The sequence below is a fragment of the Ambystoma mexicanum genome, chromosome 4q, assembly GCF_040938575.1.
Source record: "Ambystoma mexicanum isolate Mex_15411 chromosome 4q, UKY_AmexF1_1, whole genome shotgun sequence".
Lineage (NCBI taxonomy): Eukaryota > Metazoa > Chordata > Amphibia > Caudata > Ambystomatidae > Ambystoma > Ambystoma mexicanum.
This window is the reverse complement of record NC_090928.1, coordinates 582,432,908-582,457,351: the sequence shown is the minus strand read 5'-3', so window position 1 is coordinate 582,457,351 and position 24,444 is coordinate 582,432,908. Positions and strand designations below refer to the sequence as shown.

Here is a 24,444-nt window from a genome sequence, read left to right as displayed (position 1 = left end):
ACACTCATCCAGGACTCGAAAAGTCTTTTCACCTACTTGCATAGTCGAATAGATTTTATAAAGGGCAAGTACCATTTAAAAGGGATGTTTGAAACTTTTATTAACATTTACTTGGTAGTAAATGTAAAATAAGAGTTTCACTGAGAAATCACATTTACATTTGTTGGCACACGTTGCTATTGTTCGAGTGCATTTCCCTTAGGTCGAATAGGTCAACTAAGTTACCCAACCTACAGGTCTGGATGAATTTAAAGAATTTGCAAGGCCTGACTCTCCTCACTGTCTTATTTCAGTAGTACACAAAACTGTTGTATAGTTGTTAATTTCATCTCTTGGGTACAACAATATTAGCACAACATTGCTAATCAAATGATTCTATTCGCTAGCCAATACAATTTTACTTAGCAATCTCTGCTAATCAATTTTTCAAAACGAATTCATGCCTTGCAGGGTCATGCAACTCGATAAAAGGTACACAGGTCTGGTGTAAAATATAATGTTCTGTGTTTTGCCCTTTAAAAATTGAACACAAAGTAAGATGTTATTTCCTTAAACCCAATGTATTTTGCATTGAGAAACAAAATTTAAAACGTCATGCTTTTTGATGCCTCTTATTGAAGAATTGTCTTTGTAAATGTAAGTAGCATATAAAATAGAAGATGCTGCTGAAGCCACTGTAGTGGCTTTTGGGTCATAGTGTAGACATGAGACACTATTGTCTGAGAGTTATCATGCATTAAAGCAGCCAGGAGGAGGCCTGGTCATAAATTAGATGTTTGCGCAAGAGACATTTGTATTATTAGTTTATTAGTTCTTTTCAATAAGAATTGGACATCATGTTAAACCCCTACAGTTCCTTGTCTTTGAACGCATAGACAAATGCATGCGTAATGTGGAAGGGTAGGGCAGCTTTAACATTGTACATGATACTGGAGAAATGTACATCACCAGCCCCAAAACAGCGACTAAAAACTACACAAAGGCACATTAAGCTGTGGATGCATATACAGATTGACAGTTGCACATATAGAGGTTGAGTAGCACACTCATAGTTAATGAAAGTCGCAGACAAATGTTCATAGAACGCTGCACCCACATATTTTGAGAAAAGAGCATGCATGTGGATTCAGAACAGAGTAGAGAAATCCATGAGAGCATTACTTTGAATTCAAATCTGCAGGAGCCAATGCAAGCTGACCATGGCCTACATTAAAATGACCTGAACATAGCCAATACTTTCACAACAACCCCACAATTAGATAGCGGAGAGAAGTTAAAGGAATATTTGTTTCAAATATTATGGGTGTTCAAGTAATTTCTCCAATACCATACTTGTCTTGATACCGAAGAAAAACAAGTATTCGGAAACGTTTGAAATGTTTCCATATGAAATTGCATACTAACTTAACATGGTATCATTTAAGCATTCTGTTGTCTAGGTAGAAGCAGTAGAAATGTTTAAGATATTGAGAGTGAATGCCTGAATGACTACGAATAATGAGATACATACAGGTGAATGTGTCCTGTTTTTCTGGATATTTCTAACATTGTTATGAAACCACCTTAGTTGAAGTTACTTCATTCTTTTAAATACATTATTGCCCAGAATTGGAGGGGGGGTTATATAAATGGGGATGTTTGTTCAATGTGTTACACCAAGAGCCTAAAATTAAAACATAAAAAGACACATATTCCTACATCCATTTTAAGGCCAGTTGTATGAGCACAATATGGCAGCACATGGAACGTTGCTATCATCCTATAGTCATGTGCAGCTTAATTTCATGCCCTGTATAACGATCATATGCACGGACATATACATCGTATGCCAAGCACTAGGCCATATGCCTCCTCATATCAACTACTCAGGACAAACCATTTATATTGTATGTATCCTTTGCTAAGGAAATCCTGTCACAGTTCATGGATGTTTCATTGTATCCACCTTTCATTGCAACATAAAAGAAAAATGATATGTTTCACAGTCACAATATAGAGGAACGAACGAATATTACAAACGCAGCATGATTTTTCACAAGAGAAATTCCCAAAAAATATTTCGAATTTAAAAAAAAATGAGGCACCATCATTATGTTAATGGATAATAAAAGTGTGTTCTAGCAAAACTAAACATTTTTAATGCGTTTGCTTAATTGCCATAAAGTTTTCGAATAGAACAAATACGTAGGATTTCATTAGGTAAATAGCATGCTTGTTTAAGAGCTGATCAGCAGCACCAGTACATAAACTCGACATGTTATGGCAGCTGCATATTTACATTACCAAATTATAGGGTTAAGGCTATTAAAAAGAGACCCAAATCAAGCTGCCTTGGCCAGTTTCCAAAGCCTCGAGGCGCGCATTCCATCTGACAGTGGAGACAGAACACCATGTCCTCAGTTTCCAAGGGGTTATGCTCAGTGCCCTTGGCCCAAGCTAGGACTGTGGTCTCGATTGTTCTCCACTTAATGGGAAAAGCTAAAAGATCAGACTTAATACTGAACGTCATAAATTTACAGAGACGGAGGTCTTCAGAAATTGTGATGGCTTTAGCAGCCCAAGCACAGGGGTAGCGTACAGAAAAGGAGCTCCATACCTTGCTATTTAACATGGCTACTTCCTTTAGAATGGACCTCAATGCAAAGCCTGTCGCACACTGCCCGCCTACTGACAGTCCTCCCCATCCCCTAAAAGAGTTGACCTTTGACAAGGATCGACATTTCTGGCAGCTACCTAGCTCCCACTTGAAGCCTAGAAGAACCAGGTTAGCTTGACACCAACTGTTGCCAGGATCAACTTTTGACACACAGTCCAACCAGTGTTATACTAATATGCTTCAGCAACATCAATTCAGGTGGCTTGCCAATATGTATAAAGCCAAATAGGTCATACACAGTAGAGCGAAAGTTGTAGTTTGCATCTCATGTGGAAGTTAAGTTTGTGGCAAACTATGCGCTACCGTCTCACTTCCCAGCGGTAGCACCTGCCTGCTGGTTGATGCCCAATATCCAGCCACTGCCATTAGCTCTTGCTGATCAAATCCTTATTAGACCCCTGTTGGATATTGGTTTGCGAGTGTAACCTTTTAAGTTTTTATGGCAATTGCGAACATTGTTTTTTTTTTCTCCATTGTTGAACTTGCTTTTAATATTATTATTAATATCATATGTACATAGTGTGAAATGATTTTTTTTTTAAAAACTCTATTTCTCGTTTTCAACAGAAAATAACAAATGCAACAGTAATTACAGCTTAGGTCATTGGACTATAAAGAACACCATAGTTTAAAACAGAATTCAAAGTAAACAGTAAACTGTAGCCCTACAATCTACAAAAAAACACAGACCTAATCTAAAACACAACCATGAGCACTCATCCGACATCCACAAATATATTCTTAGAAGGCATGAGCCATTGTCCCTGCGTCCTCGTGCCCATGTTCTCTTTGTCACACCCGTGCTGTATAAGCCGCTTTTCTGTGGCCAGGCAACAGCAGAAATGCACATTCCATTATATAATTATAGATTTGAGGTGATCTGCCCATATGGCAACATTTACATGTGTAAACCTAAGTGGACCACCTGTCTAGGGAGATCCCATCAGCAGACTGAACACAGATCCATACTGACCCCCCCCCCAAAAAAAATCCTTTCAAATGTTTTAAAGTGCAAAGGTAAATTAGAGTTCATAATCTCAACTCCACAAGGAAGTAAATCAAAAACATGGAAAATACTGACATGTTTTAACCTTCCAGGCAAACTTCAAGGTCTAAAATAAATAAAAGATGCATGCATAAGCCTTTCAAAGAATTCATCGGCTGTATATAGTGGGGCAATCGCAGTTCCACTTAGAGCAGGCTGATCCAAAGTCAAACAGAACAGGTTCTTGGTCAGAAATTCATTTAAGGCATTTTAGAGCCAATTGTCCTTCACCACGAGTCGCCCAAAATCAAATCAAATGGTATGCTGGCAATCCAACTTATCCACCAAACACTTGCACTAGAAGAGGGAATGAGCAGGTTGATGCAACTTTCCGGTTCTACAGTGAAGAGTAACCAATCACTGATGTGGGCAGAGGGAGAACCTCAACAACCAATAGAATAATTCTTCCAATCATATAGCATGATGATAATCCACTCTTTGATCTCCATCTGGTCTTATTGTCCATCTTCTCTTCTGTACAGCTATACCATTTATTCAGTTGTGTTTCTCAAAAGAAATATTATCCACAAATATATTGACTAAGTTTCGAGTACCATTAAATAAAATCGACCAGTCATTTACATACTCATTTGGTCCATCGTTTATTATTCCAGAAGGTGACCAAGATGTACATTTTCAAGTCACGTTTCCTTGTCAGTGTTCAGAATCAAGAAAGAGGTCCCCCTTACTCGTACATGGTCTGGTTTATTCTCTAATGAAGGCCATTTATGCACATTCCTTATCCTCAAATACTCATCATGGTTCAGGATACCCATCATCATTATGTCTAACCAGCACAAGTCCTCATCCTGGTCAACAACTGACTTTCGTACTCGCAATGCTCCTGATAAGACTTTGAAGTAGGAGTATTTTGTACCCGATTTGTTGAAGTTGGCAGAACAATGTTTTTAGGGAGCAAAAAAACAATTCCTATTCCTAACGGGGGCATTTTTAGGAGATCACAAAATTAATCAATACTTCTTTGCAAATTAAAAGCACATTATCCCAAGTTCCTTTACTTGATCAGGCCATTAATAGCATTACAGCTCCTAAATGTGCCACTGCTCTGCTGGTTTCAGTGATCGAAACAGATCTGTGCAGCTGTGTGTGAGAGCGCAGTTTCCTGTTTCTGTTGGTAGTATTTTCACTCCCTATTTTTTGTTTGTAGTATTGCCCCGTTTTTAGTGTAAAAGTGGCCTGTATATCACCTATCTCCAAGGCTGTGACAGATCAATAAAAAGCAACCACGTTGCATTTTTTTCATAAAGAACATAAGGGGACTTACCTTTCGTAAGAGGTGAATCCAAAATGCTTCACTATAACAGATTATGGGCACGGTTTCATCGATTCAAAAGCATAACTAATTTCAAAATATGAACATTTAAAAAAAAAAACATAAAACGTATCAGGATGATATTGGGGACAGACTCCACGAAAGGACTACAGATGATCTCATAACTCGTGCTCAGATGGCAGACACATGGTAAATCCTGCAGCCCTTCGCCATCATTGCTGCTGCTGCCAAACAGCTTCCTGAAAAGTCAATGAATGGCATGAATTGCCCACTGAGAACCACGCGTTGAAAAATGCCTCACCTTTGGCTTCTTTCCAACTAACCGAGGTGTGACTAGGCCAACGTTTATAACACGTATTACAGGAGCTCAAGACGTGCACTCAGCACCAGCCATTGCTCAGCGATAATTCACTTTTGTAGAGTAAGAAATTGTGTGCTGTGTGCGCCTGGGGAACAAGCATGTATGTTATTTTTGGCTGGTAGCTTGAAACTTGAACATTTTGGCACCTAACCAGGATATGCTCCTTTTCTTTCTGTGAAATGATATTCGTGAGAGCATTTGTACAGGTCTTTGAGCTTTCATGCATTTTCAAACATGCTACATCTTTTCATTCCAAAGGATTTGTTTTTAACAAAATCACACAACGTGCAATCTTCTTTTACGATAGCCAGTTTCTCAAGCTAGTGCTATCGACCCTTGGGTGTCACCCCTGGAAGCAGGGGTGGCGGGCACTAAGAAAGTGTTGGAGAGCAAAAAAGAATTGCAGTGAGTGAGGGGTACAAAACCTACTTCCTCCACCGGAACACAGGACATTTGCGTTCATCCGAAGGGCAAAATACGACCACTTCTTAAGCACATCTTTTTATAGCTAAACAGCCTATCCATCCTAATGGAAGAAATGTGGCAATCATCTTAATGAGAACACAATCCAGTTTTATATCTTTAAGAGTCAATGATTGTTTAAGACACTGCTGGTCCAATTACTATATATTTTAAATATTTGACATTTCATCATATGCCTCAAATGACATATCCTTGTATGAATAGATGCGTTCAAGCCTCATAAAATGATAAGATGTAGGCTCAGGACAAACTTCAAAGTGTCATTTTCAAGTCAGCCAGCATCACCAATGAAACAAAGGCAGCATGTCATTAATACACAATGTCAAGCCAAGTGGCAGTGCTGCATTAAAAGAGACACAGACTACGTTCCACTGATTGAGTCAGAAAGTGAAAGAGTGGGAGACAGAACACAGAAAGAGGGTAATAAAGAGAGACACACAAATGACCCTAGTGAATGAAGGCCAGGACTACCCACTTCAAAGCCAATGTTTAGACCGTCTGATGACTCCAGGCCCCACCTACGGATATCCTTGCAGAAGCAGCACAGGCAGACATCAAAACATTTTCTAAAATAGACTTGCCTGTCCCATGCAAAACTATTTACAAACCACGTAAAATATACGATGAACAACAGGCACATAAAGCACACACAAATAATTGGAGCCAACATGAAGGCAACAATGATTTCCCTAAGCTATAGGGGGCTGGGGGGAAAACAAAACAAATCGACTCAACATGGTTAAAAACACGGTTTGTAGTATGCTAAAAGGCTTATGGTCCTGAACTAGTCAAATGAGCAAGAAAGAAAATCTAATGCAAAAGCTAATTTGATACTTCGTCAGAAGGATGCAAGCTAGATTGCTTGCGACTTTGACGACAAAAATGTAACAGCTCGTGGTACTTTTAGCAACCACAATGCTTTGACGAAGAAATAATGGTGCAGTCTCTTCAAAACAGGACACCAAGAGGACGCAACTCCGTTGGTTCCTAAAAACTACAGGCAAGCCTCCCATTCTTAACTTGTCGGTTAATGCAGTGCCACAATACCCATTTTCTTAAAAACGCAAACCCTAAAACAGGGTTACTCCTTATGTGGCCCTCTAGATGTTTACGACTTCAATTCCCATCAGTCCTGGCCAACAGTTGTCAATGTTCAATGGAGGTGTAGTCCAGAACATTTGGGGGCGGAGGGGACCTTGCGTGTAACGAAGGCCAACAACATATGAGACTTAAAGTTTGTTTATCAGCTAAACTAAACAGTGGGCTTACCTCCAACAGATCTTCAAATGCAGATATATAAGGATTAGCCAATGGCCAGAAGATCTACAATCACTCAAATCTGAACAACAATCACCTGGCTGCATGTCAGTTTAAGCTTTTGGGATATACCAATCTCGTGCTGCCACACTGATTACACACAGCAGCTGCCAAAGTAGGGGAATTCAGGATCCCTTTCCCCCACCCAACTCTGAGGAAAACCATATTTTAACTAAAATAGTGAGATTACAAAAATCTAACACGAAAAAGTCACCATTTATAAAAACCACACTAAAAAAATAAATCAATAATGAATGGCCACATTTTATGCAGAGTATGCAAAAGGTCTAGGCTGGCCCTCACGGGCAATCCAGTTGTCAAGACTTTACTCGTTGATCACAGTACGCATTGCACATATCTCAACAGCGCACCTGTGTCTCAGTGAAACCTTCCACAGCCATGCACTATTTTCAGAGTGTAGATTTTCAGTGACAATTCTTCCTTTTCTCAGCTTCATGAAGGAAATACAGGACTGGAGACGTGTTTTTGGCATAAATTTGCAAATATCACCTATGAAACCAAACAATCCCTTCATCTCCGACACTCGTTTTACATCTCCAAGGATACACGGGCGACCTGGTCAGATGGAAGGTGGTCCATAACAACCTTTTCCCCATTTTAAATACACACCATTCCAGCCGCCACAACACACTCTACTAGCTCTCTTACATCACACTATTTTCCGGTCAATGCCATCCAGAAGACTAGGGGCCTGCGATCCCTGAGAGGGACTGAATCATCCTAACTCAGACAACAGTTACACACTTGGGGACCACTACAGTGGTGAACTGGCACAGTATAAAAAAAACGAATAAAATAGGACCTACCAAGTGTGCGTCATCACTTGGCAAAAAACACTACAGAAGTAGAATACATGTTCCATCGAGTCAAGATTGGTCACTTACCTCTACAATACTTTTCAAATCTTGCACATACGTCCTCTCGGTCTGAAGAATTTCTTGGACAACCCGGTCCACGTACATCGGTTTAGGGGGAGTCGGCTCGATTACAAGGGACTCTGAAGAATGCTTCGGAGATCCATTTGCTACAGTTTTCTTCTGCGCACCTTGCCATTTCTCAGTGCTCTCTTGCTCCCAGGGTTGCTTTCGTTCACTCTTCCTATGCGGCTCACCAGCAGCGAGCTGCCTGGCTGGTACGAGCTCCAGTTTGATGGCACCAGAGTCACGGTCCTGCTGAAAGGAGCCCAAGAGATGGTTGGAGGCCAAGGTCATCCTGCTACCGAAGGAGCAGTGGCTGTCCCTGGAGGAGGCAGAGGACGACGTGGAGCTGAAGCTCACGGGACGGTCACTGTCCGACAATTCCATATTCTTGCTCTCACCGTAGCGGAAATATCGGATTCCCCTCTGCAGGTCGCCTGCTCCAGTTGCAAGGCCACACGCCTCAGTCACAGTTGGCAAGACATCTAGGGGAAAATGGTAGTCATCTGTGAAATCGAGGAGGAAAAAAAAGGAATAATTAGTACAGGGTCTATTGCGTCATAATACACTAAACACATTAAGACACAGATCCTACCAATGATTAGAAAAGCAATAAAACCAGCAAGTTTATTTGCATATGGACATACAAATTTAGCTTTAATATAGGAGAATCATACACACCAGCGTTGACTAGTCATTGTTGCACACTTCCAATAAAAGTTTATTTTTCCATTTTCTATTCTAAAATCCTCAAAAATAACCATTCATCCCTCAACAGTGGCACTGGCAAAAGGAGGGCAGACACATACATTTGGGAAAGGGGTCTGCTTCGAGCTGTGCAATGTGGGGTTTGGCATACAGCCACAAGGCCTGACCCGTTATAACAAAATATTAAGTGTTTGCCCTCAGCAAGTAAGGGTAAAAGGCAGGTACAGGGCAAATAGTTTGTTGCTTCTGAAATCCTGAAACGGACCCTGTTTTCGGATTAAAAGCGGTCTTTGATTGCACAGTGCGATCTGTCAAAGCATGTTCAGAAGAGATGCATGTTCCAACGGTGGAGGCAGAGTATCACGATGCTAGGAGATGGGTTTATGCTTCTGACAGGGCATCAACACTTGGTCTTCAAATTGGCTCCAATGCTTGTGAATTCTTAAAGCGTTGGAAGCCCTTGTAGAGCCAATGGAGTAGCAGAGGACCATCACATTAGGTGCATTTCGTGCACTGGAAATATATACATAACATGCACCAATTATGTGCATCTTTCTGCTCACTCTCCCTATTTTTTGGCCACTAACTCGCAGGGCACAGTTATGCTGTCACGCATTCTCGCCCATTCACACAGGTTATTTGAGCTCACTGCCTTCTAAAACGTGGATAGCGGGAGAAACAGACATTCAAATGACAGAACTCTCTACCTTTGGCTGTACAATAATATTGCTCTCGCAGGCCTTAACTGCTTATAATGAGAGAATTTTCTTGGGGGTAATGGTACCGTTTTCACATTTTCTTTAAATAAGAACGTGAACTCGAATGTTAACCCAGGCCCTTTTTTTAAATGCACTGGTTTTAAATATTGCCGACTCTTACAATTTGCTCGAATTGTATCAAACTCGAATGGCGACATTAATGCTGCTCTTGCGATCCGGAAGGGCGTTCTGGCGGACGACACGCGATCATCCTGCTGAGGGCACATGGCAATATACATTGGGCTACTCCGTCATATAACGCCGTTTATTGGTGTAAAACAAGGACACGTTAGGAATCGGGATGGACTCGTTAACCAGGATGGCGTGCCGCTATTTCCTTGGTTAATCAACTTTTAGAAAATGACACTCACCACCGTAGTGGTGCGAGGACCTGGTCATCTTGTCCCATGTGATGTACGTTGGTCTGTGGTTGTAGGTCTTATAATTTGTTGGATTGAAATGTTGGGAGTTGTGGAAATCGGTGCCTTTAAATCCACAGAGTACACGCCAAGAAAATGTCTGGCAACACTGCATAAAATGGCCTTTATCGATTCATATGTAGGACGTGAAGAGGAGAGTCACACAATTGGCATGGACACATCCCAAATACTCTGTCCGCCATCCAACACGGACATACTTCTCAATTTCGGGCCAACACAAATTGCTTCACTGTGGAATGTGGAATACATCAAGAGCTGCTCTGTGCACTTAAAATCAAGTTCGCCCAGACACGTGCTAACAATCCAAGCAATATTGCGAGGCCCAGTCTTCCCCAGTAAACAATGGGAGACTTTTAGACGGAGCACCCGCCTGCAGGTGGCGTTTATTTACCCTCATAATTTAGAAATGTTAAATGTCGCCTTATGCTTGCACTTAAATGACGCACAAAAAGAATGCACGCATCTTTGGGAGGTGCATTATTTTGCATGCATAGGTAAATAAGACATGTAAATTGCGGTGAAGAAATCCATGAAAAGGCTCAGAACACTGAAGAGACCAGTGAGCAGCAGGAAAGACAGGGACTAACCAAGCCAAAATGAAAAAGTTAAAGGGGGGGGGGGGGAGAGTGAAACCCAACAGGGCAAAGGCTTCAGCGGAAATAAGCTTTACAATGTATCAATTGCTGCTACTGTGAGATCCATTCTGCGTGCTTGCACGCACTGTAGGAAGGTCGACCCTCGCAGAAACCCATTTCACATAGAAGCCCACCCTGATGACATCACAGGTAGAAGCAGCAGCAGGAATGGGGGAGACCGTGTAAAGAGGGTCTGGCCACTTCAAAATAAGAGTATGCCAAGATTGTGAGCTTTGCATTTTATTGACACGTTTTTCTTCTTCATGCATCTAAATAATGCGGACATTGTGACTTACTACTATAAACACGCAAACAGTGTGCTAGAGTAAGGCTCCAAAGTTCAAAACCTAAAGAGGCTAACAAACCAGGTATATCAGAGAAGTGCGGCAGAAGTGGTCTGCTGTCGTGCTGAGGTGTCGGTTTACTGTTTCTATGGTGCTCTGGAGGCCGCGCTTACTGAAGGAAGGACCCCGATGCATCATTATAAAATCCTCACTTTAGCACATAGCTTAGAAGTGGGGCAGAAGTGGTCTGCTGTCGTGCTGAAGTGTCTGTTTACTGTTTCTATGGTGCTCTGGAGGCCGCGCTTACTGGAGGAAGGACCCCGATGCATCATTATAAAATCCTCACTTTAGCACATAGCTTAGAAGTGGGGCAGACGTGGTCTGCTGTCGTGCTGAGGAGTCCGTTTACTGTTTCTATGGTGCTCTGGAGGCCGCGCTTACTGGAGGAAGGACCCCGATGCATCATTATAAAATCCTCACTTTAGCACATAGCTTAGAAGTGGGGCAGAAATGGTGTGCTGTGGTGCTGAGGAGTCCGTTTACTGTTTCTATGGTGCTCTGGAGGCCGCACTTACTGGAGGAAGGACCCCGATACATCATTATAAAATCCTCACTTTAGCACATAGCTTAGAAGTGGGGCAGAAGTGGTCTGCTGTCATGCTGAGGAGTCCGTTTACTGTTTCTATGGTGCTCTGGAGGCCGCGCTTACTGGAGGAAGGACCCCGATGCATCATTATAAAATCCTCACTTTAGCACATAGCTTAGAAGTGGGGCAGAAGTGGTCTGCTGTCGTGCTGAGGAGTCCGTTTACTGTTTCTATGGTGCTCTGGAGGCCGCGCTTACTGGAGGAAGGAGCCCGATGCATCATTATAAAATCCTCACTTTAGCACATAGCGTAGAAGTGGGGCAGAAGTGGTGTGCTGTGGTGCTGAGGAGTCCGTTTACTGTTTCTATGGCGCACTAGAAGCCGCACTTACTGGAGGAAGGAGATCGATACACTATAAAATGATCATTTAATCACGTAGCGGAGAAGTGGGGCAGAAGTGGTCTGCAGTGATGCTGAGGAGCCTGCTGAGACGTCTGCATACTTTTTCTATGTTGCACTGGAGGCAGCGCTTACTGGAGGGAGGAGCCTGATACATTATAAAATCCGCACGTTAGCGCGTAGAGGCCTAGTGGGGCAGAAGTGTTCTGCCATGGTCCGTTATTGACTTGTGTTATTGAGGCATCTGAGCAATATACTTATTGGCAGCAAGGGCCTGCTAGGGTTTACAAGTTTGTTCTTATGCCTGCTCTACGCAAAAAATACCAGCTGCGTAGCGCTGTGTGTGCCACTTGCAACCAAGCACTGGTTTGGAGAAACAGTTTAAGAGAGGGGGAAAACACAATTATAAACTATGGCGGCCGCAAATGGCATCATCAATAGTGTAAATGAGAAAAGGGGCATTGACAATAACATCCAGGGGAAATTGACTGCCTTTTTAAACCCTCATACCAACATGGAGGATAAAGCTACCGAAGTGGCTTGTGACTTGGATGCCATTGAGGTGCAGACTCGGGCAGATGTCTCAGCATCGGATCCCATAGACAATTGTGGAACCTTTGCCGCAGCTTACAAAAAGAGGCCATCAGCCAACCTCAATGTAGCCCGGCACAGGCCACGGAGCGTGTACTGAGAAATATCTCTTCCATTGCCCCCTCATCTGCAGTGCATTTGTCAGATTTGGAGCGTGTTGCTAAAAGTGTTCATGCATCCTCTCCTGTACATGATGAATCCTATGCATCCTCTGGACCCTCTGTGGGAGACGATGCAGCGGCTTCAGAATCTCTTATTCTACTGAAAGCCTTATTTTGATTATGCAACAACCTATTCAAGGAACACATAATATAGAATGGATTATTGAGTTTGGTAGATGTTTGCTTTGGTACCTGGCCTCCCCGCTGAAGAGCCGGATATTATCTCAACAAATGTAAATGGTGGACATGACAAAGTAGGGGCGCAGAAAACTATCATAACCATACGGGAACACTGGCGCTCCGGAGGGTCAAAGTGAATGTACAATTTAGGATAATGGGGATGATGGGAATTGCCAGCAACTTCTAATAAAAAGTTAGTAGGATCTAAGCAGACAAACAAATAGTCCACCTAAACTAAAAAGAAAGTGTGCGAATAGTAAAATGGTCAGCTGGCGGTGACCAGTGTAAAAAGATCGGCGATGCCTAAACAATCATTAGCAGCCAATTCCATACACTGATTATGAACTGGCTCCCAGAGCTCAAACAACTCTATAGACAAAACATGGGACACATAATCAAGTTCCTTGTACACCTGGCTATTAAATACAAAATAATCAGACAACTGCTTGTACTGTTGATAACAGCACTATGGGCCAAACCTGTGCAATTTCATCTCAACAATACTCCAAAGAGGTTCATGGAAATACTGAGCTAGCACTGGACAGAGCTACTAATAGTCTCCAACAAATACCTGGACATCCATCATCTCTGGTGCTGGAAACATATACAAGACATACATATTCTACAAAAAAAGCTTAAAATCATTGATCCCCATGCTACCTTTAGTAGTCCATTCCTGAATCGAGGGAACATTTTGTAGCTTTTACACAGTCACACACAATTACAGATGATCTCCCCTGGCGATATATCTTTAGCAGGAATTCCAAATACTACACCTGGGCTCTTGTACATTTCTCATCCCCTGACTTACTCACAAGCATTTTTTGGCTATGAGATATGAATAAGCAAGAAGTGTGGCCAGTGTAGGCCCCACAGCTCATTATTAGGGTGCTTAAATCTCACGCTGCCCCGTTGGATGGTAATGGAACACGGCTTGCTGGGGCTAGACTGCCTACTCATTGTGACTCCTTAAGATATTGAAATAGATCTCAACTCTTTTACTTACAATATAATGAGACAGTCATTTTCTATTCGATTCTGATCTCTTTATTACAGGCAACGTGGTTGACTAGTATGTATTCTCTTGATGGCTATTGGGTAATACAGAGGCTGGCCAGTCCCAATATGTTTGGCAGAACATGTGGTGGCTTCATTGTAGATGCAAATCATTATTTTAACTTAGTTGAATTCTTACCATCACAACAAGATCAATATGTTCTATGAGCCATTTTCACTACAGATTTTTTATGCATGCAAGAATGCATATTAATAATCAATGTATAGAACCCCCCTGGTAACACTGTAACGGAATCCATTATACTGGGTAGAATCTATATTGAATGAATGGTTAGTGACTCACCCCAAGGGTCCTTTTATTATAGCTGGAGACCTAAATTTCCAACAGGTCGCTTACAATATTAGTGAAAAGCATGGATTATCCTACAATGATATTATTAAGTATTTCCATGCAGTTGAAGCCATTGAAACTAATGACGATGATGTGATCAAAAGGGATGATGCTTGACTCATCCTTATTGTAAACTACAATTTAATACACATATTCAAAACTGTTGAATCTCATATGGCACCTCATGGTCTAAAGGAAGCAAATGTTCTTGGATCGACTATGATCTGATACCCAATGATGTTTTTGAATTCATCATCAGGGATTTCTCATTGAACCCCACCTGTTTGAGGGATTAATTAGTGCAAAAGTTTTCATTAGACTATAAGAATAGGAGGAATAACGGGACTCTCACTGGATCTTATAACAATATTTCAGCAGGTAATAGATTCAAATGGACAGAACGCAATGTCATGGTTTTTAATGATTTTATTCTGTATATGCTGTTACATGCAAGCTTACCTAATTTTTATGATGTGGATGAATGTAATGGAATAATGGTGCTAGCAATGGAAACTATAGGAAACATCGAAAAGAATTTTAATTGCAAAACGAATCTAAATGGAAGAATCTTTGATGCCTCTATTGCACAAAAAAGGAAAAACTCGGTAATTTCAGAAATGTACGGAAATCGATTGTTCCTTTCACTGATAAACAAAACACTACATCACATTTAAAGACCAAGTATAAGAACTGGGTTGCAGCCCATAACATTTCTGCTGCTACAGCTCAGTGGCAGATCATGTTTAATGCCTCGAGAAGCACTGATTCACTCACATTCTGGGTTCTATTTAAGTAGACATTTAGGAAGCGCCTCTGAAAAGGTGGATATAAATCCTATTGCTGAATAACATGTGGTTGGAATACATATCTCAGTTGTACTAGAGAGAGACTCCATACACTAGGCTGGAGAGATCCCGGAAATAGTCCAGAGGAAGGTCTTTTAGGGTATAGTGTTGAGAGCATCGAGAATTTTATTGCCAAACTCAAACCATCTTGAGCGCCTCGCCCAGATGGGATACCCAATATACTGTTATGAAAGGACCCTCAGAGATGGACTATTATCTGCAAAATATTTAGGCAAATTAGAGCCACTGACCTGATACCCGATAGCTGGAGAAAAAAAAAATATATCAATATTGTTCCTACCCATAAGAAAGACAAACAGAATCTCCCTTCCAATATCGCCTTCTAGTGATGATGGATTCTATTGCTAAAATATTTTCCCTTCCTCGTCTAGAAAATACGAACAACTGGATTGATGGATATATAATCCATTCTATAAAAAAGCAATCTGGTTTTAAGAAGGGTGCCGACACATTGCTGAATCTATGGACATTGATTCATCTAATTCGTACCACCCCAAAAACTAAGAGAAGCAGATTATATCTGTGATGATCTTCATATATTATGTGGGTGCAATGGACACTGAACCGCTCTATCATCTGGAGAAAACTGGAGCGATGGGGTCTTCACCCACTAAAACTGTAATGTATAAAATCATATTCAGGAACTTCTGTTCAACTTGGGCTTAATCAGGAAGGCCCTTTGAGTAGCCCTGTCGAGACTAATTTTAGACTAAAACAGGGTTGCATGTTGGCCCCAGTGTTAAACAACTTAAATGTAGCTGATCTTGATGAAGAATTACATAAGCGTAATAACCTTCCACCTTGAGCGAGGCAACAACACATTGTGTGGTTGTCCTATGCAGATGATACTGTTATTCTGGATCAGACACTAATGGGGCTCCAGCATAGTTTAATAGCATTACAAAAAATTTACCGAGGATAAGAACCTTCGTATTAACCACAAAAACATGTCATGATGAAATGTGCTCATGGCTTTGATTGGAAAATTAATAATGAATCGATTGAGGTGGTTAGTAGCTATACATAGTTCGGTGTTACCATTTTCTATTGATTCAGCATTCTAAAATTGGCCAAGGATGTGGCATGTGAGGTTCAAAGGAAATGTAATGCTATTAAATGTTTTGTATCCCACAAAGGTGGATATTCTGCTGAAGGTCTGATTAAAATGTACAAAACAATTATAGTGGCCTTATTCCCTTTATGGCTTGGAAGTGTTTAATAAGGAGACCTCCTGGCTTCATAATCATGTGGATAAACTATGGCGTGGGGCCCTTGGTCTGTCTAATACTACTCCTGTAGAAGCTATATGCTTCGGATTGGCGATCACCAGTTTGCAAACGCAAAAGAACATAGATAATGGCTATTTTGTTCTGAAAATGCTTGAAGAGAATGAAAAAGCAGCATCTTTGTATTTGTATTTGTATTTATTTATTTGTAATGCGCACCAAACCCAAGGGTATTTGAATTTCAGCAGTGTATTGAATATAAAGGGATATACAATTCAGTTCGATTGACCTTGGTTGTTCATTAAAGGGAATTAAAGAGAAAGCTTATACCTGGGATACAAATAATAGCATGCCGATTTTGGCTTTCAAAACTTGTTTTGCTGTGTATAGCAGACAAAGCTTTTCGATGAATGCCCCTTTTAGATGTATTGTAAAGACAAGCTGCTCTAAGGTGAGAAGATTAATGATGCAATTATGGTTTGAACAGTTACCAACATTTCCACGCATGGGTGCATGGCAACAGATTCCTTATAGTGAGCGAGTAGGCCATGTTTGTAAACCTGAAATAGTGACCCCTCACCACCTCTTAACTGGCTGTAATAAATTGCCTGCATTGTATAAGAAAGGATACAATATCTTTTTCCACGACTATCTGTTTTCTGAACAATGTTGGGCAGCTACATACACTCAGGGAATAACATGAAACTAATGTTTGCAACTTTTTATATTTGGCAGAAAGTGATTAAGATAATTCAATCAACAGGATACCAGACTAGTCTATTATAATCATGTACTGTATGGTAATTTAGTTTGTTTATATTATTACATGAATTAACTGTATTGTTTGTAAACTTGTATGAATTGTGTTGCTTGTATTTGTTATGGTGCATAGTGTTAAAGGTTTATTTAAACAAAACACTTCTTGATTAAAATACAGGGTTCAAATTTAAGCTCCTGGTTCCCAGTCATCACTCCGTAGGCAGGAACTACCTGTGAGGAACCAGTAGTGAGCATATTACACACAAGATGAACACTGTGTTTATATGAATTATGTATAAATCGATTATGCTTTCTAGGTCTGCTACATGGATTTGAATGCTGCTTTATACGCATTCCTAGCACACAAAGTTAATGTCACATAGGTACGTTTGTATGGCACCAGAAGCCAACAGTAGCTTCCTGGGAGAGAGCTAACCAGGCTCTCCTGGGCTATAAGCAGGAGCTAAAGAGCTCCCTGCATTTTCAAACCTGGAATATATAAGAACATAACACTATAAAATACACCTTTTCTCCAGTGTTCGAAGTGTAATAAAAGTAGTAGTGGAACTATGTTCCATACTGGCCCCTCCCCCCACAAACCCCACGCACAATACAAACCTCCAAACACCCGTGCCTGCGGTTTAAGGAAAAGTGCAACTTTCAACTTCGTCCTACACTTTTATTTTAAAACAAAACCATTCCAGAATGGTTTCTTTTCAAAATAATAGCATAGGAACAGTACAACTTAATTTTTTAATTTTAAAAAGTAGAGGAGCAGTGCTTCCGCCCAGTACGACTAGTGCTTTTCTCTAGCAAACACCACAACAGACCAGGTACATTTTACCCAAGGGCTAGGGTGACCAGATGTCCCGGTTTCGCCGGGACTGTTCCAGTATTTGGTGCTCTGTACCCCCTTTCTCAAGATTATGTTCCCAGTGCAAACTGCAGTGGTCCTGTTTTTTTTTGTAGTAGGTCTCCATAGCCGACAGGCAGGAATGCACAATTTCGCACAGAAGAAACGCTGCATTTTACAACTTAAGATAGTGTTCGTTTGTGATAAATTAATCATGTGTGTTTCTTTGAACAGTAACACTTAAGCCCCCTCTCCTCCTCCAAACGCTACTGAAATGCAGTGCCTTGACAACCACTTTCAAGAGTGAGTCCTACTTTCATGTTAGTTACCCTGTCCCGGTTTTTACTTTTTTTTTTTATCTCGTCACCCTACCAAGGGCTAGCTTACCCTCGGAATTCCTATTCACAGCGCTCAAGCTGGATACTAAACTCACCAAAGTGCTGTAGCAAAAGCTAGTAACCCTGTGTTATGCACGAGGCAAATAGCAAGCACAACGGAAGACACGCAGACACTCCGAAAAACATCAGACCAAAAAACATACGCCCAACGATGAAAAAGAGGCCCCGACACAGAACTACGCTCTCCTGAAATGACGCAACCATGGTGCGTTAGCGACGTTCACGTTAAAAATAAAAGACAACCACACAGGACACGTTTTTGCCATTTCAGTGAGGCTAATGTAATCGGCAGTTTCACATCACTGCTTTCTTATAACAAACCAGGCCATACGAGGAGTGTGGCATGCCTGAGAGTTTACTTCTACAAGAAAAGAGTGGGCTGATCGCTGCACCAATGATGTACCAATGCCAACTATTTTCTTCAGTCCTCAAGTAGAACCCAAGAGCAATACCGCTGCTGGCGTGCAGCAACATGCTTAGCGTGGGCACCCCAGTGCCTCGTCCTCCCCCCTCCTCCATGACCTGGGCCCATGGCCCTCTCCCCCCCACCCCCACGCAAACCGGCATATGTCATAAATTACATGTTGAAAAAGAAACAACACAGACACCTTGTAAAGTTGGAAGAGTGAAATGCCTCAGCAGCTTTATTTTGCATAAAGTCTTGGAGTTATCTTACAGACATCCGTAATTCACCACCACAGGTATTCTACTCTGTGTGCGGCTACCTAGGTATCCCTTGCCCCCCCCCCTCTCCCTTACCGTCCTCGTCCGGTGGACGCCTCAGGTTGAGCCCGGCCCTTGCTATTCACCCCTCTCTACCCCTGGCCGTTTGTAGATTTCCCATGACCGACATTTTTTGCCCCAGGCCCCCCCTTTTGCTCTAGGTCTTTGTTGGGAATCCCCTGCCCCCCCCTCCCCTGACACTTGCACCGTGTCCTGGTTTTGGGTCTAGGTAAAAACCGGCAGCCACGCGGTGCCTCGCTAGTGTTCAGGTTCCTATACCGGCACCACCACAAGTGCCCCAACGCTACACATCCCACATCCGTACATTTAAGGCCGACACCGCCCTCCGGTGCCGGCCCACAACTTTCTGCCTGCCTATATGGTCATCGCTTTGCGATGCCCATCTAGTTTGAGTCCTTTCTACTCTACTCTGTCCCCCCACTCCGTCCCCCAAGTGCCGCTTGTACCGGAAGCCCTATCCTATCTATGCCGCCCCCCAGGTCTCCCTTTCGTCTTGCCGAGCCCCTAAATCCTCCCAGTTCCCTCTCCCCCCCAGGCCTCCCTGTGGAGTCTGGCCCGGTGCCCCCCTGCCAGCGTGTACCCTCTCCCTTTTCCTTCCTCCTTCCTTCCTTCCTTCCTTCCTTCCTTCCTTCCTTCCTTCCTTCCTTCCTTCCTTCCTTCCTTCCTTCCTTCCTTCCTTCGCTTGCTCCTCCACTCACCAGGTACCCCGTTTACCGGGTCCCGCCAGACCTCTCCTCCCTGCCGTTTCTGCCCCTCCCTATCCTAGCTCCATTTCCCCCCAGGGGCAGACTTCCCAGCCCTATTCTTCCATACCCCGTCTCCTGTCCCCCAGCTTTTGGTCCTTGCCCCCCCCCTTATTCCTTGGGGCTGGCTTCCTCCCCCCTGTTCCCTCTATTCCCTTGCCGCCCCATCTTGGATCCCCCACCTCCCTCCCCTCATGCCCCCCTCCTTCCGTGAAGACTTCCCCTTGCTGTTATTTTGTCACTGTTACCTGAGCCCCCCGTATTCTCCTCTTGCTCCCCCCCCGACCGACTTCCCTTGATGGTTTTGTTTGTGAGTTTGTTATTCGTTTACCCCCCCCCCCGCAATTTTGGGCTTGGAATTGGCTCCCCTGCATCCCTCCCCTTTTTCCCAGGGCCTCCCCCGAGCCTAGTACTCCTGGGGCGCCGTAAATCTAATCTTGTTGGCTGATCATTCCCCTATGGGTCTGCCAGTGCTTCGCTAAAGGGATTGACCTGTGACACCTCCAAGACTCTCTGCTGGCTGCCGGCGGCTGGAGAGTTCCCCCCAGCCTGCACAGGGCACTCCACTCTTAGTATTCGTTTTGCTCTAGCATGCCAAAACCTCCCTTGGTGCTCCAACTGATCTGTGTATTCCGGGGGCCCAAGTTACTGTACCAAAACGCCGTCCGTGCTCTGGCAGCTGCCCTGACCACGAAGGAGTGACCCCCGACCCATACCCTGGTGACTTTAGCTGGCATCGTGCCATATTTCCTGGATCAGCACTTTGTGCCTGCAGCAGCGGTACCTTATGATACTTCTATTGAACCGCACTTCCACGTGCGTTAGCGTTGCTTTGTGATAAGTAATTCATTTGTTGGTGTATTCGAACAGCGCGTGCCATACGGACACACCTCATCTGTGCCCTGACCCTTGCAACCCCAATTTGTGGTGCCCAGTTCTGTACCCTTTAATATTATACCTCACTTCGCCCCCCGCTGCAGCAGACCGAGCACCCCACTCCCCAGCACTCTCTGCTTGGGGTGAGGGGGCTCGAGACAAATGTGGGGTGCTCCGTGTGGTCTAGCTTCCGGCAATGATGTTTACCCCCTTTAAGTCCCCTTACCCTCTTCACTCGTGCACCAATCAGGATGATAAACAAGTACCCTTTGAAGACCCACATTATCCGTCTCGAAGAGCTTACATCTGTTCTAGCATAGATTCGGGAGACCTTTTATTATGAAATCCAGGAAGGTATGCGACCTGTGGTATTAATGCAGGACTGTATGTAACAGCTACATGTAGCCCAGACTAGACACGGAACTCACGTTTGCTGTCTCACAGAATGCAGACATGTTTAAGCATGGATAGAGGAGACCGATTGGTAGGAAGGAGAAAGCTACACATACCCTAGCGTGGATAGTGGATGTAGATTAGAAGCTACCATGCAGGTATCTGTATCAGACAGTCTAAGATTGTAACTGGGACATGGTTTTCCAATAGTGTTGTCATTAGAGATCAAAAGATTAAAGTGCTTGTGGTGTGGAATATATCAATGCTCATTAATATAGTGGAAGCAACACAATAACTAGTGAAACCATGAGTCAGGCTGTTTTGAATGTCATACCATGAGAGGGAGATCTTTCAGAAGGGCTGCTAATTTTTGAAAGGGTTAGAGACAGGCAATTTCGAGATTGCAGGCAATACAAGATTAAATTATATGCTCAGCCTTACCACACTGGTTAAGGGGAGCATCTCGGATGTGTGCCCACTGTGTAATTTCTGCACTTGCACACATTCATTCCCCGTTCTTACCATGAACTAACTTAATCCAATTTAATAAACTGACTTGGAACGTACGCTACCTTACCCAACCTGACCATTTTTTAAAACAAAATGTTATAGCAGGGTGTAACGGAATGAATCTGGCTACATTCTCTCCATCAGCACGCACGTATATAAGTACCAGCATACCAATCAGTGTGATTTAACAGATTCAAACCGGGTTGGTCTTAAGTGTTTTGAAACTTTACGTAATTACAAAGCACTGGCTTGTGAAATTGTCATTTACAAGCGTGTATAAAACCCACTGAGACACTCAATTTGCCGAAATATTTCACATTTGGCTATTGGCCATGAAGAACATAGTTGCCACAGGAAGGAAAGAATGGGCTGCAAGCAACGCACAACTATATATACCGCAGTGAACGCCGAAAGCATTAAATGATTAATTGATCAGGGCAGAATGTACTTGCTAAAACTGAAACACTGCTCTTTGTTCGGAGCGCGGTTAACCAGAATACGATGTGTTGTTGTATAGGGCCTTAAAACCTAGGCGCTTTACAGAGCATGTGTTGCCTGCACTTCTCACCGCACCTCCAGCGTCATAGCGCTAGCACCCGCATGACAGTCTTGTACCCTTATGTACGGGCGCGTGGCCACGAGTTAGCAGGACCCTGTTTGCTACACCGTTTCCCTATGACCCAGCCGCACTGGCTTCTGCAACCCCCCGTATGCTACGGATGATGCCACTTTTCTGATGCATCCCTAAAGATCCTTGCGCGCACACCATCCCCCCCTGCGCCTCGCCCCTTGTTTGCGGCCGCCATTACCCACGAGGCTAAGAATGGACTGGGTCAGCGCTCCCCACCCCACTAATTGGGGGGCCCTGCAATGGCTACCTTCCTGAGGCCGCTGGGCACCACTCACTGAACTAGCCCATTGTCCCTAACCCCACCGGCCTGATGCAACGCGCGCCTATAACGAAACACGGCCGCCCAAACCTGTTGAAGTTACGCACCCCATACCCTCTATCTGATTCAAGCTTGGCCTCTTTTGCTGCGATTCCCCACGCCCGCCCCGAGTTTTCACCGGTGCACCTTCAACGGCCCATTCATGCTGCTTGCCAACCCCCCTTCCCTTTACTCATTCATGCGGTGCGGATCCTTACAGAGGGGTGGCAATCCCGCAACTGGTGATCCCCGCATGCAGGCAAACCTCTGGTTGTACTCCCATCACCCACGAATACCCGAACACTCCTTGACCGACAGGAACCGCAGCCCCCCTTGCTGTAACACCGGAGCCTCCTCCCAATCTCACGCCGGCAGAGCCCCCAGGATGACCGGCGGCGCAGATGTGAGGACAAAGGGGGCACATCATGCTGCCCAAAATTGCCCGACCCTTCCAACCTCCTTACGCCCTGCACCCTTTGCCCGCCGCGACCCTGGGTAACCGTGGCCCCACTGCAACACAAATGCCGTATTCGGTGTTCTCCCCGCAATCGTACCCTCTCCTGAACTCCGTTACCGCGACCCGACGCTATCAGGAAATGCCATGCCCACCAAATTCCCCACCCGTCCAGCCATACAATTCCAAACCACTATACCCAGAAAACCCCCCGCGCACCTCTCCCTCCGATGATTTGCCTACCACTATCAAGAACGCACCTCTACCGCACTCCGACCCCCAGGCGAGGTAAGCGGCGAGAAGGTGGGAGCTAAACAAGGCTATATGGGTGCTACCCACAAACAACAGCCTTGTTCCTTGCCCTTCCCCCACACTTACCTCCGACCGCGCATTTCTTCCTGCCCTTGATGCTCCTTCCTCCTGGAACCACGACCTCACCTTCGCCGGAACACTTCAGTAACTGGAACAATCTCCACACATCACAAACGAAATCCACGAACAGGCGAGGCAGGAAACCGAGGGAGAATGTGCTGGTACTTGTAACCTGTCCCTTTATGGGGCCGGTCCCTCCCTTGGCTTCCTGCCCCGCCCCCCACGTTTCGCGGGCTCTCGTCCACTTCCGGGGGTGGGTTCTCGTGTTCCTTCCCCATCCCTGCCCCCCTTGACCCGTATGAGGAGTGGGGGGGGAGGAGGTCGGCTGGGAAACCCCCACTAAGGGGCGGCGCCCGCCATGCCACCTTCGCTGGCGCGTTCGCCCGCCATTCTCTAACGGAGGCTCCGAACATTCCATGCCACCCCATTGGCTGAAACTCAAAACATGGCAACCCTGAGCTTTGACCATGCATACCTGCTGTCCATTGGTCGCCGGTGTGAGGCAAAAGCGGGACAAAGTTATTAGGTTTAACACATCGCTCAACTGCTGCCATTTCCATGGTCTCCTGGCACTTTTAGGACCTGCAATAGTCAGTGGTAGGAGTGTACGAAAAGAAGGAGTGGAACTATGTTCCCTGCTGGCTTAACCCCGCTAACCACAAACCGCAACGCCAAGCGCCTTCCCACATGCAATACAAACACCCACACCAATGTGCCTGCTGTTTAAGAGAATGTTCAGAGCAGTGCACTGAAGTGCAGGGTTCAACTTCCTCCTACACTTTTATTTTAAAATGAAACCATTCCAGAACTTTTTTTTTGTTGTTAAAGTATATGAATGGTAAAATGCAATAAAAATGCAGTAGAGAAGCACCGCTCCTAACCGCTCCTGCCGAATGGCAATAGGGTGGGTTGGGTTTGGTTAGAGGGAGCAGGGCCTCAGTGTTGTGTTCAGGTATGCAGATCAGAATGAAACGGGCTGTGGGTGCACGTATGCTTCTAGGTTTTTTTGACAAGTAGTCCTTTGGGATGTGGCCTAGCTGTACCCGGAGGTCAACACCCACGTTGCCCATGTCCGTT

At 44.0% G+C, this 24,444-nt stretch overlaps 1 protein-coding gene across 4 annotated transcripts in view; it reads right to left on the bottom strand.

The window, feature by feature from the left end:
• Positions 1 to 24,444, bottom strand: part of PLEKHG1 (pleckstrin homology and RhoGEF domain containing G1) — a 360,323-nt gene that overhangs the window by 260,610 nt on the left and 75,269 nt on the right. For all 4 annotated transcript variants that reach the window (XM_069608126.1, XM_069608127.1, XM_069608128.1 and 1 more), the window contains exon 2: positions 8,062 to 8,600. In XM_069608126.1, the coding sequence (XP_069464227.1) occupies positions 8,062 to 8,600 (539 nt within the window). The remainder of the gene's footprint in view (positions 1 to 8,061; positions 8,601 to 24,444) is intronic.